The sequence below is a fragment of the Melanerpes formicivorus genome, unplaced genomic scaffold, assembly GCF_026170545.1.
Source record: "Melanerpes formicivorus ecotype bairdi unplaced genomic scaffold, bMelFor1.0.p_v2 SCAF_34, whole genome shotgun sequence".
Taxonomy (NCBI): domain Eukaryota; kingdom Metazoa; phylum Chordata; class Aves; order Piciformes; family Picidae; genus Melanerpes; species Melanerpes formicivorus.
Window position 1 is genome coordinate 3,206,524 of NW_027142386.1, and position 27,417 is coordinate 3,233,940.

General features: G+C 58.0%; 3 protein-coding genes across 4 annotated transcripts in view; 2 read left to right on the forward strand and 1 right to left on the reverse strand.

Annotated features, from left to right (window-relative positions):
• The window catches only part of XPO7 (exportin 7), a 64,901-nt gene extending 56,580 nt beyond the window's left edge, over positions 1 to 8,321 (forward strand). For both annotated transcript variants that reach the window (XM_068156455.1, XM_068156456.1), the window contains exons 22-28: positions 1,666 to 1,748; positions 2,705 to 2,919; positions 4,143 to 4,281; positions 4,773 to 4,933; positions 6,303 to 6,401; positions 6,660 to 6,787; positions 7,981 to 8,321. In XM_068156455.1, the coding sequence (XP_068012556.1) occupies positions 1,666 to 1,748; positions 2,705 to 2,919; positions 4,143 to 4,281; positions 4,773 to 4,933; positions 6,303 to 6,401; positions 6,660 to 6,787; positions 7,981 to 8,074 (919 nt within the window). In that variant the 3' untranslated portion in view covers positions 8,075 to 8,321. The remainder of the gene's footprint in view (positions 1 to 1,665; positions 1,749 to 2,704; positions 2,920 to 4,142; positions 4,282 to 4,772; positions 4,934 to 6,302; positions 6,402 to 6,659; positions 6,788 to 7,980) is intronic.
• A 7,821-nt stretch (positions 8,322 to 16,142) lies between these two features.
• Positions 16,143 to 18,399, reverse strand: PBDC1 (polysaccharide biosynthesis domain containing 1). Its single transcript, XM_068156457.1, has 6 exons — positions 18,337 to 18,399; positions 18,155 to 18,220; positions 17,389 to 17,448; positions 17,146 to 17,286; positions 16,948 to 17,059; positions 16,143 to 16,388 (listed from the first exon to the last, which is right to left on the reverse strand). Exons 1-6 carry the CDS (start codon positions 18,352 to 18,354, stop codon positions 16,279 to 16,281), a joined length of 507 nt encoding a protein of 168 aa, XP_068012558.1. The 5' UTR covers positions 18,355 to 18,399; the 3' UTR covers positions 16,143 to 16,278.
• A 3,216-nt stretch (positions 18,400 to 21,615) lies between these two features.
• On the forward strand, positions 21,616 to 27,417 carry FGF17 (fibroblast growth factor 17). The gene is given in 5 exon segments (XM_068156182.1): positions 21,616 to 22,004; positions 22,160 to 22,196; positions 24,669 to 24,846; positions 26,431 to 26,537; positions 27,130 to 27,417. Coding segments are annotated over 5 exon segments (999 nt in total).

The following is a 27,417-nucleotide window of genomic DNA, read 5'->3' on the forward strand; positions in this document are numbered from 1 at the left end:
TTGTGCTCTCTGGCAGCCAGATGAGCACTTCAGCTGTAGTGCATCAGCTCTTCCTGGCAGCACAGAGGCACCTCTGATCCTGCTCAGATCATTCAGGAGCTGTCTGAGCTGGTTGGTGGAAGGCTGCCAAGTGGTTGCTCTGGCCAGCAGCCAGCTGAACACAAGGCTGGAGGAAGGGACTGCTGGTAGCAGAGTGGCAGGGACACAGAGATCAGGCCCTGGCTGGCTGGGTTTCCAGCCTGGTTACAGGAGGAAGTGAAGCAAAGAAGCTGAGGGGACTGAGACAGGTCTGGTGAGGAGAGGCTGAGAGGATTGGGATCCTTTTAGCCTGGAGAAGAGCAGCCTGAGGGGGAAGCTGATCAGTGCTGATCAATGCTTCAAGGCTGGGTGTCAGGAAGGAGGAACTGAATAGGAGGAGGAACTTCTTGAAGGGTGCTGGAGCCCTGGAGCAGGCTGCCCAGAGGGGTGGTGGAGTCTCCATCTCTGGAGAGATTCCAAAGCCACCTGGATGTGTTCCTGTGGGGCCTTCTCTGGGTGCCCCTGCCTTGGCCAGGGGGGTTGGACTGAGTGCTCTCCAGAGGTCTCTTCCAACCCCTACCATGCTGGGGGGCTGTGAAATGCACTCAGGGCAGCAGCTTTCTCCCCAAGCCCTTCTGAAGTTGATCACATGAAAAGTGTGAGCTGCTCCTGGGACTTCTGTGGCAGCATGAGGTGAGACATGGACAGGAGAAGGAACTCCTGCCCTGAGAGGGTTCTCAGAGCCTGGCCCAGGCTGCTCAGGGAGGAGGTTGAACCCCCAGCCCTGGGAGTAGGTCAGCACTGGTTAGGCCACACCTGGAGTCCTGTGTCCAGTTCTGGGCTCCTCAGGTTAAGAAGGACATTGAGAGACTTGAAGGTGTCCAGAGAAGGGCAACAAGGCTGGGGAGGGGTCTGGAGCACAGCCCTGTGAGGAGAGGCTGAGGGAGCTGGGGTTGCTTAGCCTGGAGAAGAGGAGGCTCAGGGGAGACCTTCTTGCTCTGTGCAACTCCCTGAAGGGAGGTTGGAGCCAGGAGGGGGTTGGTCTCCCAGGCAGCCAGCAGCAGAACAAGAGGACACAGTCTCAAGCTGTGCCAGGGGAAGTTTAGGCTAGAGGGGAGGAGAAAGTTCTTCCCAGAGAGAGTTGTTAGCCATTGGGCTGTGCTGCCCAGGGAGGTGGTGGAGTCCCCATCCCTGGAGGTGTTCAAGAGGGGATTGGATGTGGCCCTTGGTGCCATGGTTCAGTCATGAGGTCTGTGGTGACAGGTTGGACTTGATGATCTTTGAGGTCTCTTCCAACCTTGGTGACACTGTAAATGCTGAGCTCTGAATGCTCTGCTCCTGCTGTGAACAGGAGCCCCTCAGCCTGCCCCACTCTGCTCCTTCCAAGGTGTTCCCTCTGCTTGTGTGCTGCCCAGGCAGAGCTTCCAGCCTCCAGCTCCTGAGGCTCCTCAGGGCTGCCACACAGAGGCCTTCCTGTGCCAGCAGAGCTCCTCTGCACCTGAGTGGCTCTGGGGGTGCCCAGCAGCACTTTCCAGGGCAAAGAGGGGAGGTGGGGAGCTGAGGGGAGGCCTGGGGGAGGTGCTGGAGGGGCAGCTGTGGTGCAGGGCCCTGTGTGAGCTCCCAGCCCATTCCCTGTCTCTCCCTCAGGTCGCAGCGGCTGCAGTTTGATGTCTCCTCCCCCAACGGCATCCTGCTCTTCCGAGAAACCAGCAAAATGATCACCACCTATGGTGAGCCTCCCCTGCCCCCTGCCCCTGCTTGCCTGGGCAGGGATTGCTGGGGCAGCTGCCAGCCCAGGAGGCAAGCCTGGGCTGGAAGCCGTGCCAGAAGTCACCGGCTGGATGCGTGCTGAGCTGGGGAGCGCTGCTCCTGCTGCAGGGAGCTGCTGGGGCTGTGGGGGAGCTGGTGGGGAGCTGCTCCCTGCTGGAGGGGAGCTGGGAGGGAACTGGAGGGGAGCTGCTGGTGCTGGTGGGGAGCTGGAGGAGAGCTGCTGGAGCTGCTCCCGGCTGGTAGGGAGCTGGTAGGGAACTGGTAGGGATCTGCTGGAGCTGCTCCCTGCTGGAGGGGAGCAACACCTGGAGTCCTGTGTCCAGCTCTGGGCTCCTCAGGTTAAGAAGGACATTGAGAGACTTGAAGGTGTCCAGAGAAGGGCAACAAGGCTGGGGAGGGGTCTGAGCACAGCCCTGTGAGGAGAGGCTGAGGGAGCTGGGGTTGCTTAGCCTGGAGAAGAGGAGGCTCAGGGGAGACCTTCTTGCTCTCTCCAACTCCCTGAAGGGAGGTTGTAGCCAGGTGGGGGTTGGTCTCTTCTCCCAGGCAGCCAGCAGCAGAACAAGAGGACACAGTCTCAAGCTGTGCCAGGGGAGGTTTAGGTTGGACGTTAGGAAGCCCTTCCCAGCAAGAGGAGTTGGCCCTTGGGCTGTGCTGCCCTGGGAGGTGGTGGAGTCCCCATCCCTGGAGGTGTTCAAGAGGGGATTGGATGTGGCCCTTGGAGCCAGGGTTCAGCTGTCAGGAGGTGCCTGCCCTGTCCCCCCTGGGGCGGTTCCTGCCCTGTCCCCCCGGGGCGGTGCCTGCCCTGTCCCTGGGGTGGTGTCTGCCCTGTGCCCCTGGCGCGGTGTGTGCCCTGCCCCTGGGGTGGCAGAGGCCCAAGGGGCGCTGCTGAAGGCCGTTGGGTTGTGTGCCCGCGCAGGGAATCGGATCCTGACGCTGGGGGAGGTGCCCAAGGATCAGGTGTACGCCCTGAAGCTGAAGGGGATCTCCATCTGCTTCTCCATGCTGAAGGCGGCGCTCAGCGGCAGCTACGTCAACTTCGGCGTCTTCCGCCTCTACGGCGACGACGCCCTGGACAACGCCCTGCAGACCTTCATCAAGCTGCTGCTCTCCATCCCCCACAGCGACCTGCTGGTGAGCAGCCCCGGGGGCAGCCTGCATGGCCACGAGCCTGCCGAGCATAGGGCTGCCAGGGGCGGCCAGAACCTTCTTACCTTCTCTGAGGAGGTTTTCTCTTCCCCTCTCCAAGGAGGTTCTCTTCCCATCCAAACAGGTTGTCTCCCTTCCCCTCCAAGGAGGTTCTCTCCCTTCCCCTCCAAGGAGGCTCTCTCCCTTCCCCTCCAAGGAGGTTTTCTCTCCTCTCCCCTCCCTCTCCAAGGAGGTTCTCTCTCCCCTCCCTCTCCAAGGAGGTTCTCTCCTCTCCCCTCCCCTCCAAGGAGGTTCTCTCCTCTCCCCTCCCCTCCAAGGAGGTTCTCTCCTCTCCCCTCCCCTCCAAGGAGGTTTTCTCTCCCCCCCATCCAAGGAGGTTTTCTCTCCCACTCCCCCCCCCAGGAGGTTTTCTCTCCCCCCCCCCCTCCAAGGAGGTTCTCTCCCCCCCTCTCTTACTTGGTTCTCCTCCTCAAGGAGGTTCTCCCCACCCCCCAGAGGCTCTGCTCTGCTCCCATCTGCAGTTCTGGGTCCAGTTCTGGGCTTCCCATTTGAAGGAGGACAGGGAGGTGCTTGGGAGGGCACAGCGAAGGGCTGTGGGGAGGAGGAGGGGTTTGAACATCTCTCTGGTGAGGAGAGGCTGAGGGATTTGGGGCAGCCTGAGGGGGATCTGCTCAATGCTGATCAATACTTCAAGGGTTGGGGGCAGGAGGCTGGGGCCAGGCTTTGGTCAGTGGTGCCCAGGGAGAGGACAAGGGGCAAGAGGCACAAAGTAGAACATAGGAAGCTCCATGGGAACATGAGGAGGAACTCCTTGATGCTCTGAGGGTGGTAACAGCCCTGGAGCAGGCTGCCCAGAGGGGGGGTGGAGTCTCTGGAGGCTTTCAAGGCCCCTCTGGATGTGTTCCCCTGTGACCTGAGCTAGATTGTATGGCCCTGCTCTGGCAAGGGGGGGTTGGACTTGGATGATCTCTTTGGGTCCCTTCCAACCTCTGGCAGCCTGTGGCAGTGTGGAGAACCTGCTGGAACACAGCTGGAAGGCCTGGGGGGGTGGAGGAGGGTGGGCAGTGTGATGGTGGGAGACAGCTTGGGCTGCTCTCCTCCCAGGAGCTTCAGTAAGCACTTCCCAGGTGATTCATGGCTGGGGTGGGATCCAGCAGAAAGCTTCAGCTGCTGCTTTCAAGCTAACCAAAGCCTTTTCCCCCCCACAGGACTACCCCAAGCTCAGCCAGTCCTATTACTCCCTGCTGGAAGTTCTCACCCAGGACCACATGAACTTTATAGCCAGTCTGGAGCCTCATGTAATCATGTATATCCTCTCTTCCATTTCAGAAGGTCTCACTGCACTAGGTAACTCCTGCTGCTCTCTCTGCTGGCCTTGGGCCTTGGCCTTGCAAGTGGGGAAGGACTTTTGCTTGCTTGGCTTCAACTCTTAGAGTGAAAAACCTACCTTGGTGGTGGCTGGAGGAGCTTCACCTCCTCAAGCTGGAGGTGGATCCCATGGGTGGGGCCCCTGGAGGGACCCAAACAGGGGAGGTGGGGCCCTGGAGGGACCCATCCAGGGGAGGTGGAGTCCCTGGAGGGACCCATCCAGGGGAGGTGGAGTCCCTGGAGGGACCCATCCAGGAGAGGTAGAGCCCTGGAAGCACCCATCCAGGGCAGGTGGAGTCCTGGAGGGACCCCTTCAGGGGAGGTGGGGCCCTTCAAGCACCCCTCCAGGGGAGGTGGAGCCCATCCAGGGCCCTTCCAGGGGGGGTGTCTGGCCAGGAGCCTGCCCAGGTGCCTGCAGGCCCAGGGAGTGCTGGCAGTGCCCCAAGGCCTCCCCTGTGCTGTTGTTGCAGACACCATGGTTTGCACAGGCTGCTGCTCCTGTCTGGACCACATTGTCACCTATCTCTTCAAGCAACTCTCTCGTAGCACCAAGAAGAGGAGCACCCCCCTGGCCCAGGAGAGTGACAGGTTCCTGCACATCATGCAGCAGCACCCAGAGATGATCCAGCAGGTCAGAGCCTTCTCAGGGAAGCCTTCAGCTTCCTGGGCAGGCTGGCAGCTGGGGGCTGGCTGCTCCCTGCTCCAGAGCCTGGGGCTCAGTGGGGTTTTGTTCTGCTGGTGCTGCCTCTCTCCTGTGCTTTCATCCTCTCCTGGGGCTGCTCCAAAGCCACACAATCAGAAGCCCAGAATCAAGCAGGCTGGGAAAGACCTCAGAGCTCAGCAAGTCCAACCTAGGACCTAGTCCCTAACACCTCCTGACAGCTGAACCATGGCTCCAAGGGCCACGTCCAAGCCTTGTTTGAGCACCTCCAGGGGTGGGGACTCCACCACCTCCCTGGGCAGCACATTCCAATGGCCAGTCACTCTTGCTGGGAAGAATTAATTCCTGACATCCAGCCTGAACTTCCCCTGGCACAGCTTGAGACTGTGTCCTCTTGTTCTGCTGCTGGGTGCCTGGGAGAAGAGACCAACCCCCACCTGGCTCCAACCTCCCTTCAGGGAGTTGGAGAGAGCAAGAAGGTCTCCCCTGAGCCTCCTCTTCCCCACCCCCAGCTCCCTCAGGCTCTCCTCCCAGGGCTGTGCTTGCAGCAGGGTTCTGCTTTCCCAGCTGCAGGGAGCACCCAGGGGGGAGGTTCTTACACAGACTCATGGAAGGGGTTGGGTTGGAAGGGATTTGAAGGTGGTTGACTCCAAGCCTTAGCCCCCAGGCCATGGCGCTCAGCACCACATCCCCACAGCTTTGAAACCTTTCCAGCCATGGGGACTCCACCACTGCCCTGGGCAGCCTGGGGGCATCAAAAGCTGAATGGTTGCTCGGAGCCTTCCCTTCTGGGGGCTCCAGCTCCTCCTGTCCCACACTGCTCAGAGCTCTGTAGCACTAAGCTCCAACTCTGGAAGCATCAAAAGCTGCTCCTGAGCCTTCCCTTCTGGGGGCTTCAGGTCCTCTTGTTCCACAGTGCTCAGAGCTCTGTAGCACTGAAGCTCAACTCTGGAAGCATCCAAAGCTGCTCCTGAGCCTTCCCTTCTGGGGGCTCCAGCTCCTCCTGTCCCACAGTGCTGAGAGCTCTGTAGCACTAAGCTCCAACTCTGGAAGCATCAAAAGCTGCTCCTGAGCCTTCCCTTCTGGGGGCTTCAGGTCCTCTTGTCCCAGGGTTCAGAGCTCTATAGCACTGAAGCTCAACTCTGGAAGCACCCAAAGCTGCTCCTGAGCCTTCCCTTCTGGGGGCTCCAGCTCCTCCTGTCCCACAGTGCTCAGAGCTCTGTGAGCATTGAAGCTCCAACTCTGGAAGCGCCAAAAGCTGAATGGTTGCTCCTGAGCCCTGCCAGTGCTGGTGTGAGGAGTTTTCAAGTGGTTTCCCAGCTCCCTTTGCCTCTTGCAGATGCTGTCTACAGTGCTGAACATCATCATCTTTGAGGACTGCAGGAACCAGTGGTCAATGTCTCGGCCTCTGCTTGGCTTGATCCTGCTCAATGAGAAGGTGACTCTTCCACCTTCCTGTCACAGGTGGAGGGGCTGGAGGGGTGGTGGAGGGGGAAGAATGGTGCCAAGAGGAGGGGGTTGGGAAGTTGGGGCTTGGAGAGGTGGAGTGGAGCAGTGTGTCCAGCTCTGCCCTGCAGAACCTGCTGGAGTCACCCTGAGGAGCTCTGAGTGTGTCCTCCCTCTCCCCCCAGAGCCTGTTGTGCGTCCCCCAGCCAAGGTGATGGCTCCTCTGACACCTTTCTCTTGTCTCCTGCAGTACTTCTCTGACCTGAGGAACAGCATTGTGAACAGCCAGCCCCCAGAGAAGCAGCAGGCAATGCACCTCTGCTTCGAGAACCTGATGGAAGGCATCGAGCGCAACCTCCTCACCAAGAACAGGGACAGGTCAGTGAGAGCTACAGGCCTGGGGCTGAGCCTGGCCTGAGCTCTGCACAGCCCACAGCCGGCTGCACAACCAGCCCTGCTGCTCCTGCAGAGCCCTGCCCCAGTGCAGGGGAGGGAGGGGTTGAGCTGCTGAAAGGAGCTCCAAGGAGGAGGAGCTGCTGTGGATGACCCTGCTCTGGGCTGGGTGGTTTGCAGAGCTCCCTTCCAGCCCCTACCCTGCTGGGGCTCTGGGAGTGCTGGGGGACAACAGGTTCCCCATGAGCCAGCACTGTGTCCTTGGGACCAAGGTCAGTGGTCTCCTGGGCTTGGCCAGCAGGGCAAGGGAGGTTCTCTTCCCCATCTCCTCTGCACTGCTGAGGCCACAGCTGGAGTCCTGGCTCCAGTTCTGGGTTCCCCAGTTCCACACAGGGAACTGCTGGAGAGAGTCCACAGAGGCTGAGAGGCTACAGGGAAGAGGCTGAGGGGCCTGGAGCAGCTATGTGAGGAGCAAAGGCTGAGAGCCTGGAGAAGAGCAGCCCCAGAGGGGAGCTGAGCAATGCTCAGCAAGAGCTAAAGGAGCTGGGGGGGGTAAGAGGCTGGGGCCAGACTCTGCCCAGTGGTGCCCAGGGACAGGACAAAGGGAAACAGAGAGAAAGTGGAACCCAGGAGGTTCCATGTGAAGATGAGGAGGAAGATGTTTGTTGTGAGGGTGCTGGAGGCTTGGAGCAGGCTGCTCAGAGAGGTTGTGGAGCCTCCTTAGCATAGAATCAATAAGGTTGGAAAAGACCTCAAAGATCAGCAAGGGCAACCTTGTGTGGGGAGCTTCCAACCCCCCCTGGCTGTTGTGCTGCTGGGCAAGCTGCTGTGGGTCCTTGCTGGAGCAGGGGGTGGGGGTTGGCCTGGCTGCTCTCCAAGCCCTAGCAAGCTGCCCCTGTGTGAGGGCAGGGCAGGGCAGAACAGCAGCAGAGCAGAACAGGAGCAGGGTGGAACAGGAGCGGGGCAGGGGCAGAGTGGGGCAGGGGCAGAGCAAGGGAGGAGCAGGGCAGGGGCAGGAGTAGGAGTAGGAGCAGGGGCAGAGCAGGAGTAGGAGCAGGGGCAGGGCAGGAGCAGAGCAGGGGCAGGGCAGGGGCAGGAGAAGGGGCATGGCAGAGCAGGAGAAGGAGCAGGGCAGGGGACTCTGTGCTGCCCTCTTGACGCTTTGCCTCTCCCCGCAGGTTCACCCAGAACCTGTCGGCGTTCCGGCGGGAGGTGAACGACTCCATGAAGAACTCCACCTACGGCGTCAACAGCAACGACATGATGAGCTGACACCTCCCCCACCTCAGCACCTCTCCGGAGCAGCAGCAGCAGCAGCAGCAGCAGCAGCAGCATCTCTTTGGCCTGGCCCAGAGGGCTTACCGTTTCCGATGGAAAGAAGAGGAGGAGCCTCGGAGCCTTTTCTAATCCCTGCTCTTCCCCAGGGCTTGGAACCGCAGGCGCTCACTTTTTGGGTCCCTGTACTCCCCCCTCCCCCCAAGTCCTTTAAACCCCTACCTTGCCCCCATCTCCCCCCCCCCCTCCAGAAAAAAAGCAGGGGAGGAGGGGAACAAGAGTTATAAAAACAAGAAAAGAAAAGAGGGGTTTGTTGAGCTCTCCAGGTGCTTGTTTTCGAGGGGGGGAGGGGAGAGGGGGTGGGGGTGAAAACAAACCACCACCACCACCAGAGGAGTGAAGAGAGGGGAAGAGGGTGGGAGGGAAGGAGGGAGGGGGGGGGGAGGGTCTCCCTTCTTGCCCTGAATGTCTGCGTGGAAGGGGCCAGCAGCCTGCTGCAGCCCTGCCTTGTATAAACGTGTACATTGTTTTCATACCACTTTGAACAAGGTTTATATTGACTCCACTTGAAGCAAAAAGAGGAAGACACACACACATACACACAAACAAAAAAAAGAGAGACACAAAAAAGACACAAAAAGAAAGAGTAAAAAAGGACAAAAAAAAAAGACAAAAAAAAAGATGAAAAAAAGAAAAAAAAGATCAAAAAGGACAAAAAAAAATCAAAAATGATAAAAAAAAGACAAAAAAGGACAAAAAAAGACAAAAAAAGGTCAAAAAAGGACAAAAAAAAAAAGGACAAAAAAAGATAAAAAAAGATAAAGGACAAAAAAAGATAAAAAAGATCCAAAAAGGACAAAAAAGGATAAAAAAAAATCCAAAAAGGACAAAAAAAATAAAATAAAAGGACAAAAAGAGGTTAACTAAAAAAGGTTAAAGGGAAAAAAAACCTAAAGGAGGGGAAAAAAGCAACAAAAAAGAGGTTAAAGGAAAAAAAGGTTAAAGGAAAAAAAGGTTAAAGGAAAAAAAGGTTAAAGGAAAAAAAGGTTAAAGGAAAAAAAGGTTAAAGGAAAAAAGGTTCAAGAAAAAAAGGTTAAAAAAAAGGTTAAAAAAAAAGGTTAAAAAAAGGTTAAAAAAGGATAAAAAAAGGTTAAAAAAAAGGTTAAAAAAGATAAAAAAAGGTTTAAAAAAAGATGAAAAGTTTAAAAAAAGATTAAAAAAGATAAAAAAATTAAAAAGGATTAAAAAAAGATTAAAAAAGGATAAAAAAAGGATAAAAAAAGTTAAAAAAAGGATAAAAAAAGTTAAAAAAAGGATAAAAAAAGGTTAAAAAAAGGATAAAAAAGGTTAAAAAAAAGATAAAAAAAGATTAAAAAAGTTAGAAAAAAGTAAAAAAAAAAAGTTTAAAAAAAAAAAGGTTTAAAAAAAAAGTTTGAAGAAAAGGTTTTAAAAAAAAAGTTTAAAAAACAAAAACAAAAACAAAAAAAAACCTCTGTGTGATTGAAAGGTTTTTACAGAGTCTTGGTGCCCCGAGGGGTTTTGTTGTGTGAGCGTGAGGAAAGTGTGTCCCAGGGGCTGGTGGTGGTTTGGGGGTTGTGTGTTTGGGGGGGGGGGGAGGGCCTGAAGCTTTCTTTGGGAGAGAGGGGGTGGGGGAGTGTGAAAGTGCAGAGGTTGATTTAGGGGCAAGTGTAGGCAGAGGCAAAAACCAACAGCAAAAAGGATCCTAAAAAGCCAACAAATCCCAACCCAAAGTAACAACAGTAGGGAAAGTGATGAAGCCACAGAAGCCCAGCTGAAAGCCACCAGCCACAAGCTTCCACCTAAAAGTCACACAGCCCAGCTGAAACCCCCCACAGCCCAACTGAAACCCACCAGGAACCCCAAACCCCAACTAAAACCTACAAAGCCCAACAGGAAGACACAAACCCCCAACTAAAACCCACAAACCCCAACTGAGACCCAACAGGAACCCCACAAACCCTAACTAAAACCTACAAACCCCAACTGAAACCCAACAGGAACCCCACAAACCCTAACTAAAACCCACAAACCCCAACTGAGACCCAACAGGAACCCCACAAACCCTAACTAAAACCTACAAACCCCAACTGAGACCCAACAGGAACCCCACAAACCCTAACTAAAACCTACAAACCCCAACTGAAACCCACCAGGAAGCCACAAATCCCAACTAAAACCTACAAATCCCCAACAAAACCTCCAGGAACCCCACAGAACTCCAACAGGAATCCCACAAACCCCAACTATAATAACCAGAAGGCCACAAACCCCAACTGAAACCCAAGAGGAAGCCACAAATCCCAACTAAAACCTACAAAGCCCAACAGGAACCCCACAAACCCCAACAGGAAGCCACTAAAACCCACCAGGAAGCCACAAATCCCAACTAAAACCTACAAATCCCCAACAAAACCTCCAGGAACCACACAAAACCCCAACTGAAACCCCCAAACCCCAAGTAAAACCTACAAAGCCCAACAGGAACCCCACAAAACCCAACAGGAAGCCACAAAACCCCAACTGAAACCCAACAGGAAGACACAATCCTCCAACTAAAACCCACAGACCCCAACTAAAATCCAACTGAAACCCCCAGACCCCATCTAAAACCCAACAGGAAGCCACAAAACCCCAACTAAAACCCACAGACCCCAACTAAAGCCCACAGACCCCAACTGAAACCCACTAGGAAGACACAAAACCCAATTAAAACCTCCAAACCCCAACAAAACCTCCAGGAACCACCCCCCAAACCCCAACTGAAACCCAATAAGGAGCCACAGGCCTCCCCTGAAACCCACCCAAAGCCAACAAAACCCCAAAACCCAACCCAAAAAATCCACAGAAACCCAAGAAAAAGTCAAGCCAAGGAAATCCAACCCCAAAGGCAATGGAACCCAACACCAGCCAAGGAAGAAGATCAACAGCCCCCAGTGAAACCCTGCAAGAAACCCAATCAAAACTCCAGGAAACCAAAGCAAACTCCATCAACAAAAAAATCAACAAGATCCCCCCCAGAAAGCTCAGCACACAGGGAGAGAATCCAGTAAAAGCCACCAGAAGCCCCAGGAAACTCAACAGAGGCTGAGAAAACTCAACAGAGCCCAAGGAAGCCAAACCTAAGCATCAGTGAAATCCGAGGAAACCCAACAACAAGGCAAGAGATAACTGAACCTAACTGAACCCAACCAAAGCCCAGCAGGACCCAGCAAGATCTCAACCACAATCAGCAGGACCCAGCAAGATCCCATCCAGAATCATCAGATCCCAGCAAGATCCCAACCAGAATCAGCAAGATCCCAACCAAACCACACCAGGACCCAACAAGATCCCAACCAAAACCCAACCAGAATCAGCAGGACCCCAGCAAGATCCCAACAACAATCAGCAGGACCCAGCAAGATCCCAACCAGAATCAGCAGGACTCAGCAAGATCCCAACCAAACCCCACCAGGACCCAATAAGATCCCAACCAGAACCAGCAGGACCCCAGCAAGATCCCATCCAGAATCAGCAGGACCCAGCAAGATCCCAACCACAATCAGCAAGATCCCAACCAAACCCCACCAGGACCCAACAAGATCCCAACCAAAACCCAACCAGAATCAGCAGGACCCAGCAAGATCCCAACCAGAATCAGCAGGACCCAGCAAGATCCCATCCAGAATCAGCAGGACCCCAGCAAGATTCCAACCAGAATCAGCAGGACCCCAGCAAGATCCCAACCAAAGCCCAACAGGACCAAATAAAACCCCAACACCAATCAACAAAACCCAAGAAGATCCTCACAGAACCCAACCAAGGTCCCAAACAGAACCCAACCAAACCCAACAGAACCTAATAAAATCCCAAGAAGAATCAACAAGAACCCAACAGGGTCCCAACAGAATCCAACAAGGTCCCTACAAGAACCCAACCAAAGCCCAACAGGACCCAACAAGATCCCAACCAAAACCCAACAGAACCCAATAAAACCCCAACACCAATCAACAAAACCCAAGAAGGTCCCCACAGAACCCAACCAAGACCCCAAACAGAACCCAACCAAACTCAACAGAACCCAATAAAACCCCAAGAAGAATCAACAAGGTCCCAACAAGATCCCAACCAAAACCCAAGAGAACCCAATAAAAACCCAACAGAACCTAATAAAACCCCAACACCAATCAACCAAACCCAACAAGGTCCCCAACAGAACCCAACCAAGATCCCTAACAGAACCCAATAAACCCCCAACAAGAATCAACAGCAACCTAACAAGATCCAAACAGAACCTAACAAGTCCCAAATAGAACCCAACCAAACCCCCAACAGAACCCAATAAAACCCCACCAAGATCCCAACTAAGATCCCAACCAGAACAGGGTCCCAACAGAACCCAACCAAGATCCCAAACAGAACCCAACCAAACCCCAACAGAACCCAACCAAGATCCCAGCCAGAACCTAACCAAACCCCCAACAAGACCCCAATACGGTCCCAAGCAAGATCCCAACCAGAACCTAACAAAACCCCAACAAGAATCAACAAAACCCCACAACCCAACCAAGATCCCAACCAGAACCTAATGAAACCCGCAACAGAAACCCAACAAGGTCCCAACCAAGATCCCAACCAGAACCTAATGAAGCCCCCAACAGAAACCCAACAAGGTCCCAATCAAGATCCCAACCAGAACCTAATGAAGCCCCCAACAGAAACCCAACAAGGTCCCAACCAAGATCCCAACCAGAACCTAATGAAACCCGCAACAGAAACCCAACAGGGTCCCAACCAAGATCCCAACCAGAACCTAACCAACAGAACCCAATGACACCCCACCAAGAATCAGCAAAACCCCACAACCCAACCAAGATCCCAACCAGAACCTAACCAAACCCCCAACAAAACCCAACAGAACCCAACCAAGATCCCCAACAGAACCCCAACAAGGTCCCAGCCAGAACCTCACCAACAGACCCCAATAAAACCCCACTAAGAATCAACACAACCCAACAGACTCCCCCCCCCCAGAGCCACCTCCCCCCCCCAGGCTGTCCAATCCCAAATGTCTCTTAGGCTTGGGGTTTTTTTTTCCTTCTCCCACCCTTGGCAAATCACAAAGTGTCCCCCCCCAGATTTCCTCCTTTTTGCCCCCCTTGTTATCAGGAACTCGAAGCCATGCTGCCTGCTCCTCCTTCCTGCTTGCTTGTGGCTCTCTCTCCACGGTGTAGCTGCTCCCACCCTGCTTCTCCAACCTTCTGGCCACCACCACCTCCTTTCCTCACTCTTTTCCCCCTTTCTCCTTCTCAGCTTTGGTTTTTCCTCCCTCCCCCATCTCAAGCTCGCAGGTAGCACTCCTGGGAGTGCTCCTCGAGGAGCTCAGCAACATCTCCCCTCGGCCTGGGGCTGGAGGTGCTGCTGCTGCTGCTGCCACCACCACAAGAGGGTTCTTAATAACAAGGTTTGGCCTCCCGTCAAGCGTGGGACACCGGAACGGGCTGCCCAGGGAGGTGGTTGAGGCTCCCAGCCCTGGAGCTGCTCTAGGTTCTGAGCAACCTGCTCCAGCCAGGATGTCCCTGCTGACTGCATGGGGGTTGGACAAGATGACCTTTGGAGGTCCCTTCCAACCCACCCCGCTCTAGGATTGTGTTTCACAACCCCCACCCCACCCCCTCGAGTTTTTAGGTCACCACGAGCAACATTTGGGCTGGAAAATGGCCTTGGGGAAGGGAAGCTGCTGGGGAAGGGAAGCTGCTGGGGAAGGGAAGCTCTTTGCCTTGTCCTTTGCCCACTCTTGTTGCTGCTAGTTGTGTCCATCCCTGCTCGGCTCCACCCACGGCTCCTTGGGGCTCCACTTCCTCTTCCCACACACCTCTCACTCTTCACTTTCCTTTGCCCTTGGCTTCTCTTTTCTTCTTTATCTCTTTTCCTTCCTTCCTTCTTTTCCTTCCCTTCCCTTCCTTCGCTCTTCCTTCCCTTCCCTTCCCTCCCTTCGCTCTTCCTTCCCTTCCCTCCCTTCGCTCTTCCTTCCCTTCCCTCCCTTCGCTCTTCCTTCCCTTCCCTCCCTTCGCTCTTCCTTCCCTTCCCTCCCTTCGCTCTTCCTTCCCTTCCCTCCCTTCGCTCTTCCTTCCCTTCCCTCCCTTCGCTCTTCCTTCCCTTCCCTCCCTTCGCTCTTCCTTCCCTTCCCTCCCTTCGCTCTTCCTTCCCTTCCCTCCCTTCGCTCTTCCTTCCCTTCCCTCCCTTCGCTCTTCCTTCCCTTCCCTCCCTTCGCTCTTCCTTCCCTTCCCTCCCTTCGCTCTTCCTTCCCTTCCCTCCCTTCGCTCTTCCTTCCCTTCCCTCCCTTCGCTCTTCCTTCCCTTCCCTCCCTTCGCTCTTCCTTCCCTTCCCTCCCTTCGCTCTTCCTTCCCTTCCCTCCCTTCGCTCTTCCTTCCCTTCCCTCCCTTCGCTCTTCCTTCCCTCCCTTCGCTCTTCCTTCCCTCCCTTCGCTCTTCCTTCCCTCCCTTCGCTCTCCTCTTCCTTCCCTTCGCTCTCCTCTTCCTTCCCTTCGCTCTCCTCTTCCTTCCCTTCGCTCTCCTCTTCCTTCTCTTCTCCTTCTCTTCCTTTCCTTCTCCTCTTTCTCCTCCTTCTCTTCCTCCCCTTCTCCTCCTTTCTTCTTTTCTTTCTTTTCCTTCTCTCTTGGTTTGCTTTGCTTTGAGTTTCTTCTTTTTTGTTTTTTTTTTTTCCTTGATTTTCTTTATTTCCCTTTGGTTTTCTTTTTGCTTTCCTTGGATTTTTTTTTCTTTCTTTCATTTTTCTCCTATTTTCTTTTGCTTTTCTTTTGGGTTTCTTTTGTTGGTTTTTCTTTTCTCTTTGTTTTCATTTTGGGTTTGGTTTGTAACATTTTTGTTCTTTTTCCTGATTCTTTTCTGTGTTCTTGTTTCCATTCTTTTCTTCTCTTTCCATCCTTCCTCCTCTTGCTCCTCTCCCTCTTCCTCCTCTCCCTCTTCCTCCTCTTGCTCCTCTCGCTCCTCTCTCTTCCTCCTCTTGCTCCTCTCTTGCTCCTCTCCCTCTTCCTCCTCTTGCTCCTCTCCCTCTTCCTCCTCTCCCTCTTCCTCCTCTTGCTCCTCTCCCTCTTCCTCCTCTTGCTCCTCTCCCTCTTCCTCCTCTTGCTCCTCTCCCTCTTCCTCCTCTTGCTCCCCTCCTCTGCTGGTTGTGTGTTGAGTCCTTTCCTTTTCCGTTGGTTTCTCGGCGTGAGCAGACTGCTGGGTGACTCGTGAGGGTGTTTGCTGCATACAGTGTAAGCATTGTGACTGCAAATAAAACTTCAATGGTTTCTACTGAGCTGTGTCTGCCTGCCCATCGCCAGCTGGGCCCCACAGCTGGGCCCCACCTCTGCCCCAAGCTCTCTCTGCCCTGTGCCCAAGGCTTCTGCCCCCCAGGAGCTACGATTCTGTCATTTGATTTCCAACCCAAACCACTCAGTGCTTGGTGCTTGGACTCAAATCATCCTAAAGGTCTTTTCCAACTGGACTGATTGTGCCTGGGCAACCTCTGCACCTTGAGATCTGGGGTTCCCCTGCACCTCTATTTACTGCACCACTCCAAGCTCTGGGCATCATCTGTGCCCCAGCTTTGGACACCTTCTGTGCCTTAAGCTCTGGGCACCCCCTGTACCCCAAGCTCTTGCATGCACCCCAAGCTCTCTCCTGTACCTCAAGCTCTCTCCTGTACCCAAAGCTCTTGCATGCACCCCAAGCTCTCTCCTGTACCCCAAGCACTCCCCTGCAGCCTGAGCTCTGAGCATCACCTGTGCCCCAAGCCCTCCCTTGCACCCCCAGCTCTAGGCCTCACCTGCCCCCCTGCCCTCACTCCTGCCACAGCCAGAAGCCAGCCCCTGCCTCCTGCAGGAAGACTTTTCCATGTGAGCTGGATTCAAAAAGTGTTTTCAGGTGGGGGTGGGGAGATCACAGCTGGGCACAAGGGGTCTCAAGGAGGGCAGGCAGAGCTTTGAACCCAACTCACCCCAGACTCAGCCTGCGTGGGTCTGCTCTGCCCTTCCACCAGCTGCAGCACAAGGAACTCCTTTACAAAACCAACCTTTATTTACAGTCTGAGCTGGGCAGCTACAGCTCAGCTCTGCCCCTTCAGCAGCTTTCCAAGCCCAGGCAGGGCCCTTGCTGCCCCTCCTCACATGGGTGGCAGGTGTCCTGGTGCCCTGCTCAGCCCGATGCCACCTCTGCCGCCGGAGCCTTGGCGCTGCTGTAGAGGAGGCTGTTGCAGCCCTCCCTGTTGCGAGCGATTTCGATGGCAAAGAACTGGATCCTGGTGGCTGAAAGAGGGCAGAGGGCAAACTGAGTGGCACTGAAGGGAGGGACAAGTGGTGACCAAGTCACCAGGGGTGGCCCCAGGGCTTGCTACTGGAGGCAGTGCTCTGGTAACAGCTTTTGGGTATGGATGAGGGGGATCAAGGCACCCAGCTGGCACCAAGGTGGGCGAGATGCTGAGCTGCTGGAGGCTCGGCAGAGGGATCTGCCCAGCTTGGATCCATGGGACAAGGGCAGTGGGATGAGGGTGGACAGCAGAAGAAACTACCCCAAGGCTCTCAAAGCCTGGCCCAGGCTGCCCAGGTTGGTGGTTGAATGCCCACCCCTGGAGGTGTCCCAGAGCTGCAGAGCTGTGGTGCTTAGGGCCGTGTCTTAGCCCCAGCCTTGGCAGAGTCAGGCTGGTTGGAGTGGATGATCTCAAAGAGCTTTTCCAACCCAAACTACTCTGTCATTTCCTGTGGGTTTCCCATAGCCTTCTGCACCCCTCACCCAGCAGGGACAGGGACAGCTCCAGCCCCTCCATGGCTCCCCCAGCCCTGCTGAGCCCCAGCAGCCCTTGCTCACCAAAGATGGTGTTCTCCTCAGTGTAGTCCTTGCTGCAGTCCAGCCTCAGCAGGGTGCCATAGTTGAAGTCCTCCACCAGCCCCTCGAAGTGCAGGCAGAAGGGTCTCCATTTCTGGGGACAGAAGAGTTGGCAGCCCCAGAACCCAGGGCAAAGGGTGGGAGGAATGCATCTGTCCCCCTGCTTTTCTCCCTACCCACCTCCTTGGCAGGCTCTGATTTGAGGTCCTCTGGGTCAAGCACATCGATTTTGAGATCCCTGAAGGCCTTCCTGAACTCACTGTAGATTTGGTCATCGACTTTGGTGAGGTTGAGGAATTTGGGGTCCACAGAGGAGATGAGCTATGCAGGAAGACTGAAGAATTAACTGTGGGCCCTTCCACAAGCCCCCCCTCCCATCACTGTGACCCCACAAAAGCCCCCACCCCCCACCCCAGGACTTACATTGAAGTAGACCTGGGCGTGCTGGTGAGCCTTCATGGCCCAGACCAGCTCCAGCTGGGGCTGTGGAGGCAGGAGCAGGGTCAGGCAGGGCTGTGACTCCCTGGAGAGATCCTCTCCCTACCATCTCCTCCCCTTGAGGGCTTGTGAGGGGCAAGAGGAATGCAGAGGGGAAGCAGGGATGGCTGGTGGGTGATGGGGCAGGGGGCTGTGGCCAGAGAGGCTCTCCCCCCCCGACCACCCATGGTGGGGATCATAGAGGGTGCTGTAGAGCTGGAATCCCCAAGCAGCCCAGCCAGGTGGGACCCCTGCTGTGGGGGCTGACACCCCCTCGGTGCTGGGATTCCCCCTTCCTAGGACTGGGACATTCTCTTCCCTGGGGCGTGGAACTCCCCCTTAGGATAAAGACCCCCCCCATCAAGGGCTAGGGCGACCCCAAGATCAGGATCCTCCTGGGGCTGTGACCCACACTGTGGGACAAGGACCCTCCTGGGCTGGGATGCCCCTGGGCTGGGACCCTTCTGGGCTGGGATCGCCCTGGGCTGGGACCCTCCTGGGCTGGGATCGCCCTGGGCTGGGACCCTCCTGGGCTGGAACCCCCCAAGACCAGGAGCCCCTCCCTGGAACGAGACACCTCCCGTTCAGGACTGGAACCCCCCCCCCCAGTTCTGGGACCCTCCTCCAGGACGGGGACCTCACTGGATTGGGACCCCCGCCATGGCTGGAACCCCCCCCCAGGGCAGGCCCCGACCCCTGCCGCGGCACTCACATCGTTACCGAAGGCCTCGGCCGGCAGCGACAGGGCATGAGCGGCCGCGGCGGCCTCCGCAGGTCCCTGCGCGGGGAGAAGCTGCTGAGGGAGCGGCGGGACGAGCCCAGCCCCATCTCCATCCCCCCTCAAACCCCAGCTCCCACCGCCCCGCCCGGCCCCGCAGCCGCCCAGAGCCGCACCAGCGCCATCGCCGCCATCGCCGGAAGTGGCGGCGGCGCGGCCGGAAGTGCGCTGTGACCACGCCCCGCCGCTCCCCGGGACACGCTGACCCCGCCCACTGGGCATGAAGCTCCGCCCACCGCGCCTCAGGGCCCGCCCAACAGGGGTTCGGCTCCGCCCACCGCGGCCGCAGCCTTGCAGGGGACTGGGGAGGGCCGCGGGAACACCGCGGGGCGTGGGGACATTGCGGGGCGTGGGGACACCGAGGGGCGTGGGGACACCGTGGGGCGTGGGGACACCGCGGGGCGTGGGGACATTGCGGGGCGTGGGGACACCGAGGGGCGTGGGGACACCGCGGGGCTGCGGGGACACCGCGGGGCGTGGGGACACTGCGGGGCTGCGGGGACACCGCGGGGCTGCGGGGACACCGAGGGGCGTGGGGACACCGCGGGGCGTGGGGACACTGCGGGGCGTGGGGACACCGCGGGGCGTGGGGACACCGCGGGGCTGCGGGGACATTGCAGGGCGTGGGGATGTCGGTAGGACACGAGGGCAAAGAGGACACACAGACGAGTGAGGACAGCAGGACCAGAGGCAGACAGGAGAATAAGGGGGGCCGAGGGGACATCGCGGGGACAGGAGGACGTCAGGAGCGTCAGACACGTGCTTAGGGGGGACATCACCCCCGGGGGGACATCCAGGTGTCCCTGCTGGTCGGCCATGAGGCAGGACAAGGGCTGGGGTCCCACAGCCGCGGGGTCTCTGATTACCGCCAAGGACTCCAATATCACCCCCGAGGGGCTGCTGCCCTTCAGGAGCCCAACGATCCCCAACCAAAATCAGTCAGGGCTTGGGCTCGACCTTAAAAGCCCTTTTGCAACTGAAATGCTTCTACCTGGGCATCCCCCCACACCCCGATTTCCTCTCACCTGTGCCTCAAGCTCTGGGCACCCCCTGCACCCCGAGCTCTCTCCTGTACCCCAAGCACTCCCCTGCAGCTCAAGCTCTGAGCATCACTTGTGCCCCAAGACCTCCTCTGTGCCCTAAGACCTCCCCTGTGCCCCAAGACCTCCCCTGTGCCCCAAGACTTCCTCTGTGCCCCAAGACCTCCTCTGTGCCCCAAGACCTCCCCTGTGCCCCAAGACTTCCTCTGTGCCCCAAGACCTCCCCTGTGCCCCAAGACCTCCCCTGTGCCCCAAGCTCTGCACCCCTGCACCCCAAGTTCGGGGCGTCCCCTGACCTCTCCTGCTCACATCACGTCCAGGATCCAGCCCCTGCCTCCTGCTGACCAAACCCCTCCCCAGCTCTGACCATGGATCAGGCTCCACTTGGGATGTCCACGGCTGAGAGCCTTTCTCCTTCCCCTCCAGGAGCAGAGGAACCTGGAAAGCTGTTCCTTTGCTGCTCTCCTTCCCCAATAAAAGGCTCTCTTGCCCTCCTGGCTTTCTCTGCTGGGGTTTTGAGGTGGGGGGGCTCTGGCAACATCCTTCCCCTAGGGTGGGGGGGCAGGCAGTAGCCCCCCTACCCTGAATCCAGCCCAGGGTAAGGAGTGTGGCTTGTGAATGAGAGACAAAAGGGGATTAGGGAGCAGCAGGGAGATGATTGTAACTCATTGACCTGGCCTTGGGCGGCAGGCTGAAGGTATTTGGGGAGGGTCTGGTGCCCCTCAAGACTGGGGGGGAGGGAGGGGGGTGGGCACATGAGACTGCTGTGCTTCAGATTGGCTCCAAGAGGGGAGCTGAGCCCCCCACAAAGACCAGCTTTAGACTACTCCAGGTGTGAGGCAGGAGGCTGAAAGCCTTTGTTGGGGGGATGCCAGAGCTGCTGGAGGGAACTTGCAGGGGAGTCAGGTCAGCCCCTACCTGTGTGGAGCAGGGCATGAGGATGGGGCTGGGGGAGCTGCTGGGATGGCGAGGGGGTGGGGGTGGGGAAGGTGACTCCTGAGGCTGTTGCCTGGGAGGGCCACACGCAGGAGGTTGTGACAGGCAGCTCTGTCCCTCCAGCCTTCCCTCACCCCATGGGGGCTGCTTGCACAAGCCAGGCCCCCCACCAGTGTGGTGACAGCTCCCCAGGACCCTCTGCCCCAAACTGGGCTGGGGCAGGGGGGGACATGCTGGGAGTGATGATGGCTCCGTGGCCATCAATCATCCCCCGTGGCTGGAGGGGGCCCAGGGATGCTGAGCCTGGCAATGGGGTGAGGGGAGCCTGGGAATAGGACGGGGAGGCAGAGGGGAGGGGGGGGTCTGGGGCTGGTGTGGAAGGGGAGTTCTGAACTGGGGGAAGCTCCCGTTTGTGGGGGCTGCAAACTGTGCTCTGGGGCTGAATTCCTGGCCCGGGAGGTGAGAAGACACCAGGGGAGCTCTAATTGAGGTCATTAGCACTGAATGAGGCTCCCCAGCCTCTCGCAGATGGGGCGGGGGGGGGGAGGAGGAATCTCCATCGTGCTTTTCCCGTGGGATCCGATCCCTGCCTTGCACGGATGGGGAAACTGAGGCACGAGCATGGAGGCAAAGGGCTTCTGCACTAAATTACTCTGTGTCCTTCAGGGGCGTTTTAGCCACCTGGGGCATTCCCCCCAGCTCCCTCCCAGGGTCTTCAGAAGGCACTTAGCCCCTGCCTGCCCCCGCAAATGGAGCAGGGAGGGGCTGCACATCCTCTCCCCCATCCCTGGGGAAGGGCTAACCGGAGGGGCTGGGAGCAGGCCGGGAACACTGGGGAGCTGTTGGTCCCCAGAACCACCCCCAGCACCCCCCAGCTGCTTAAAGGCCTCCCTGGTGCTTCCCTCTGCCTGATGCCAGGGCTGTGTGTGGCACCTTGGTGAAAGGAGGCAGACAAAAAGCATCCCTGCCCCAGGCCTGCCACTTCCCTGGGGCTTTCTCCCACCTCCACAGCCTCTCCCTCTCCACCTCCCACGGCCTCACCACCTTCTCCTCTCCGTGGAGTGCGGTGGGGGCTTCGCTCCCCCCAGAGCTGCTGAGTGTCCTCCCCGCCTCCCCCCACCCCCACCCCCTCCTCCTGCCCTGTCCCCTTCTCCACCCCATCCTCCTTCCCTGCCTCCCAGGAGAGTCCAACCCCTCTCTGCAAGGACTTTTCCCCACCTTTAAAACCTTGCCACTTGGTTCCCCACCCTCCAGCAGGCCGGGGCTGGGAGGGTGCTGCTGGCTCAATGGCAGTGGGGGCAGCGGGTGCCAGCCCTGCCCTGCCTGTGCCCACCTTCGAGCCGCTGCTGGAGGGAGATGCCAACCACCGACTAAGCCAAGGCTGATGGGGTGGGAACGAAGGGGACAGGATGGAGCTGGATGTCCCCAAGCCTTAGGACGTGCAGCCTCCAGGGCTGGAAGAGGAGGAGGAGGAGAAGGAGGAGGAGAAGACCAGACCCCAGCTGCCTCCCCCATGCTCCATCAGCGTTGGTGCTCCGAAGCCGTTGGCATCGTTCGTGACTTCCCCAGCCTGGTGACAACCTGGGCTCCAGCCCCAGCCTGCCCCGGCCGCCCCGAGCGCGGGGATCAGCCGAGGAAGGAGGGGACAGGCAGCTGCTCGGCTTGCCCTGCCCCGGCCGGGATGTGCCGGCGCTGAGGGGAGGGCAGGGTCGCAGAAGAAGAGCCCCGGTGGTGCCTTCGCTTCATGCCGCTGCCCGGGGGGCTTCCACCGGCACCATGCAGCCCTTCAGCCTGCAGAACCTCTCCATGTAAGCCCCCCTCAGATGCTGCTGCTGCTGCTGCTGAGTTTCTTCTGGGTGCCACTAGACTCTGCTCTTCCCTGGAAAGGGGGGGTGGGCAAGAAGAGACCACAACCACCCCCCTCAACCCCTCTTTTTTCTCTCTCTTTTGTCTCCTGCTGCAGATGTTTCCAGCTCCTCATATTCTCCTGTCAGACCCAGGTATGTGGAGGTCTTTTGCTAGCAGAGCCAGGCTGGGTGGCAGCACCAACTCTGCCGTGCCAGCTCGCCCCAGGGATGGCCCAGCGTGGGCCCACCCCGAGTGGTACCCAGCTAGGGGCAGGGGAAGGATGCTGTGAAGCTGCCCGAGGGGTTGGGGACCCTCCAGAGCTGGTTGTGACCCTCAGCACCAATCCCAGGGGCTGTGAAGGGTTGGTGCTGGGGTTGAGGACCCTCCAGAGCTGGTTGTGACCCTCAGCACCAATCCCAGGGGCTGTGAAGGGCTGGTGCTGGGGTTGAGTATCCTCCAGAGCTGGTTGTGGCCCTCAGCACCAATCCCAGGGGCTGTGAAGGGTTGGTGCTGGGGTTGAGTATCCTCCAGAGCTGGTTGTGACCCTCAGCACCAATCCCAGGGGCTGTGAAGGGTTGGTGCTGGGCTTGAGTATCCTCCAGAGCTGGTTGTGGCCCTCAGCACCAATCCCAGGGGCTGTGAAAGGCTGATGCTGGGTTGTTTGGGCTGGGCTGTTGGTGCTGGGCTGTTGGTGCTGGGAAGCTGCTTCCTTCTTGGGTTCTTTGGTTTTCCATCTGCTTGGAGCTGGAGGGCCCCAGCCAAGCTCAGCAGCCCCAGGGGCAGAGGATCCACTTCTCACAGCCTTGCCAGGGAAGGGCTATGCCAAGTCCATCAGCCTTGAGGTGCCCAGGACCAGGCTGTGCCCTCACTCCCACTGATGCCAGCTGCTGAGAGGGTTAACAGGGCACAGCAGGTTCTGGTTGCCCCCCACCCCCCATGGTCAGCAGAGGTGGGGAGGGGGTAGGTGTGGGCATGTGTGAGGTTTCACACCCCCCACACACTCACTTCCCCTTTCCCCATCACCCTCCCAGGCTGCCCCAGCCCCTTTTTTGTGCCTTAGAAAGGCAGTGGCTATTAAAATGCACTGTTCCATGTCAGCACCCTCTGCTCCAGAGCCCAAACAAAACCTCCTGGAGATGCTGGCCCCCAGCAGCCTTCATGCATGCTCAGGACCTTTCTTCTCCTTCTTCTTCTTCCCCCTCCACCCTTTTTTTCCCCCTCTTCCCCAAGGTAAATGCTTTTATTTCTTTGAAAATGAGAGGGGAAGGCAACTGCCTTTGATGCAAAAGGCTCCAACCCCCCCACACCCCCCAGCCCACCTCCCTCAGCCAGCCCCAAAGGCTTTAAAGTGGATCTTGGCAGGAAATGAATCCCCCAGAGCACACAAAGGTGGTGGGGAGATGGAAATGGGGGGGTTGGAGGGGATGCAGGGGGGCAGGCAGTGCTCCCCTCCTGCATCTTGCTGCTCCCTTCCTGCTAGAACAGGCAGGGGTGGATCTCCTCTTGCAGGGCTTCACACCCAGAGAGGTGATGCTGCAGCCCAAGGGGGGTGGGGAGGGGGCAGGAGATCCAGGGGGGATGTTGTGTACCCCAAACTGGGCAGCTGCACCTCAGAATGTCCTCTCTGGGGTCTGCATGTCCAGCTAGATCCCCAAAGTGGGCAGCCAGACTTCAAACAGGACAGTTAGACCCCAAACTGGGCAGCTAGGCACCAGACAGGACACTTAGAGCCCAAACTGGGCAGCCAGAGCCCAGACAGGACAGTTAGACCCCAAACTGGGCAGCCAGACTCCAGACAGGACACTTAGAGCCCAAACTGGGCAGCCAGAGCCCAGACAGGACAGTTAGACCCCAAACTGGGCAGCCACACCCCAGACAGGATAGTTAGACCCCAAACTGGGCAGCCAGAGCCCAGACAGGACACTTAGACCCCAAACTGGGCAGCCAGAGCCCAGAGAGGATAGTTAGACCCCAAACTGGGCAGCCAGACCCCCAGACAGGACACTTAGACCCCAAACTGGGCATCCAGAGCTCAGACAGGACAGTTAGACCCCAAACTGGGCAGCCAGACTCCAGACAGGACACTTAGACCCCAAACTGGGCAGCCAGACCCCAGACAGGACAGTTAGACCCCAAACTGGGCAGCCAGAGCTCAGACAGGACACTTAGACCCCAAACTGGGCAGCCAGAGCTCAGACAGGACACTTAGACCCCAAACTGGGCAGCCACACCCCAGACAGGACACTCAGACCCCAAAGTGGGCAGCCAGAGCCCAGCCTGTCCTTTGTAGCTGGGATGTGGAGCTGCTGCTGAGCATCTCTCCAGCTCCAGAAGCAGCGCAGCCAGGAGCAGCAGCTCCCGTGGGACCCATCCGAGGGAGTCCCTCCCGGAGCCTCCCTCCCTGCCTCTCCTTCGCGCTCAGGGATGCAAAGCAACATCCTCAGCCTCTCCTTCCCTGCTCTGCTGGTCCCTCAGCTCCAAACCACCGCCCTGGTGGCCCCAGGTGATGGCTGTGCAGGGGGGCTGGGTCCCTGTGTCCCCCCTTCTCCCAGCCCCCAGGCTCCCTGCTCCTTCCCCTTGCTGTCCCAAACGAATTGATTTTATTTTTCCCTTTGTCGACAAAGGGGGAGAATCAACCTTCTCCTAATTTTAACCAGTATGTGAGGGACCAGGGGACCATGAGTGACCAGCTGAGCCGCCGGCAGATCAGGGAGTACCAGCTCTACAGCAGGACCAGCGGCAAGCACGTCCAGGTGACCGGCAAGAGGATCACCGCCACCGCCGAGGACGGCAACAAGTTTGGTGAGGGGCTGGGGAGCCCCCTGGGCTGGGGAGCTGCTTGGCTGAAGAGCTCCTTGGGGTTGGGAGCTGCTTGGTTAAGTATCTCCCTTGGGTTGGGAGCTCCTTTGGGTTGAGAGCTCCTTTGGGTTGGGAGCTCCTTGCCTGAAGAGCTCCTTTGGGTTGGGAGCTCCTTTGGGTTGGGAGCTCCTTGGGGTTGGGAGCTCCTTTGGGTTGGGAGCTCCTTGGGGTTGGGAGCTCCTTGGGGTTGGGAGCTCCTTGGTTAAGTACATCCCTTGGGTTGGGAGCTCCTTTGGGTTGGGAGTTTCTTGGTTGAGGAGCTCCTTTGGGTTGGGAGCTCCCTGGTTAAGTACTTCCCTTGGGTTGGGAGCTCCTTGGCTGAGGAACTCCCTTGGGTTGAAGAGCTCCTTTGGGTTGGGAGCTCCTTGCCTGAAGAGCTCCTTTGGGTTGGGAGCTCCTTTGGGTTGGGAGCTCCTTTGGGTTGGGAGCTCCTTGGGGTTGGGAGCTCCTTGGTTAAGTACATCCCTTGGGTTGGGAGCTCCTTTGGGTTGGGAGCTCCTTGCCTGAAGAGCTCCTTTGGGTTGGGAGCTCCTTTGGGTTGGGAGCTCCTTGGTTAAGTACTTCCCTTGGGTTGGGAGGTCCTTGGCTGAAGAGCTCCTTTGGATTGGAAGCTCCTTGGTTCAGTAGCTCCCTTGGGTTGGAAGCTCCTTTGCGTTGGGAGCTCCTTTGGGTTGGGAGTTCCTTGGTTGAGGAGCACCCTTGGGTGGGAGCTCCTTGGTTGAGGAACTCCCTTGGCTTGAGAGCTCCCTTGGGTTGAGAGCTCCCTTGGGTTGAGAGCTCCTTTGGGTTGAGAGCTCCTTTGGGTTGGGAGCTCCTTGGTTGAGGAGCTCTGTGTCCAGTTCTGGAGCCTCTGTGCCAGGAAGGATCTGGAGGTGCTGGAAGGTGTCCACAGAAGGGCCACGAGGATGAGCAGAGTGCTGGAGCTGCTCTGCTGTGAGGACAGACTGAGGGAGTTGGGGTTGTGCAGTGTGGAGAGGAGAAGGCTCTGAGAAGACCTAACTGTGGCCTTCCAGGATCTGCAGGGTGCTCCAAGAAAGCTGGGGAGGGACTTTTGAGGGTGTCAGGGAGTGATAGGACTGGGGGGGATGGAGCAGAACTAGAAGTGGGGAGATTGAGATTGGATGTGAGGAAGAAGTTGTTGCCCATGAGGGTGGTGAGAGCCTGGCACAGGTTGCCCAGGGAGGTGGTGGAAGCCTCCTGCCTGGAGGTGTTTGCAGCCAGGCTGGAGGTGGCTGTGAGCAACCTGCTGTGGTGTGAGGTGTCCCTGCCCATGGCAGGGGGTTGGAACTGGCTGAGCCTTGAGGTCCCTTCCAACCCTGACAATTCTCTGATCAGGGCTGAGGAGCACCCCCCATGTCCTGCCCCAGCTGTGGGGGGCTCACCATCCTCCTGGTCCCGCTGCTGATGTGGGGAAGGCTGTTGTGGGGTGAGGTGGAGACAGGGTGAAGAGGATGGGGCTGGTTTGGGTGCTGGGAGCTCGGGGAGAGGGTGGCACAGCCCCCATGGGACCTTTTCCCTTCTTCCCAGCCAAGCTGATCGTGGAGACAGACACCTTTGGGAGCCGTGTCCGCATCAAGGGGGCTGAGAGTGAGAAGTACATCTGCATGAGCAAGAGGGGAAAGCTCATTGGCAAGGTGAGCCCTGGCCCCACCAGCCCTCACCCTCCACAGCTCCCTGCTCCCCAGAGCTCAGCTCAAGCATCCCACAGAGCTGCTGGAGCTGGGATGCTTGGCTGAGCTGGTCCCTGTGCCGCCAGTCACAGGGTTGGGGGTGAAAAGCCCCTGGGGAGATGGTCCTGGTGCTTCAGGGTGGGTCCCTGCAAGGAGAAACCCCTGGCAGGATGATCCTGGTGTATCAGGGCTGATGCCATGGTGAACACAGCAGGAGGTGGCAGGCAGGGGCTGAGAGGTGGCAGGAGGTGGCAAGGATGGGCTGAGGGGCAGGAGGTGGCAGACAGGGGCTGACGAGCAGCAGGAGGTGGCAAGGATGGACTGAGGGGTGGCAGGAGGTGGCAGGCAAGGGCTGAGGGGCAGCAGGAGGTGGCAGGCAGGGGCTGAGGGGTAGGAGGAGGTGGCAGGCAGGGGCTGAGGGGCAGAAGGAGGTGTCAGGCAGGGGCTGAGGGGTGGCAGGAGGTGGCAGGCAGGGGCTGAGGGGCAGCAGGAGCGGGCAGGGAGGATGGCAGCACCCCTTCGATGCCAACCCCAGCCCTTTTCCTTCCTCCCGCAGCCCAACGGCAAGGGCAAGGACTGCATCTTCACGGAGATCGTGCTGGAGAACAACTACACCGCCTTCCAGAACGCTCGCTACGAGGGCTGGTTCATGGCCTTCAGCCGCCGGGGCCGGCCCCGCCCGGCCGCCCGCAGCCGGCAGAACCAGCGCGAAGCTCACTTCATCAAGCGCCTGTACCGCGGCCAGCTGCCCTTCCCCAACCACCCCGACAGGCAGAAGCAGTTCGAGTTCGTGGGCTCCTCCTCCCCGACCCGCCGCACCCGAGCCCCTCGCCCCCGCACGTAG

Bases quoted from the DNA above. Each gene is read 5' to 3' on its own strand.
- PBDC1 (XM_068156457.1), bottom strand. The intron at 17,287-17,388 runs GTAAGTCCTGGG...CTTCCTGCATAG, and splicing joins ACGCCCAGGTCTACTTCAAT to CTCATCTCCTCTGTGGACCC. The intron at 16,389-16,947 runs GTGAGCAAGGGC...GCCCTCTTTCAG, and splicing joins TGAGGAGAACACCATCTTTG to CCACCAGGATCCAGTTCTTT.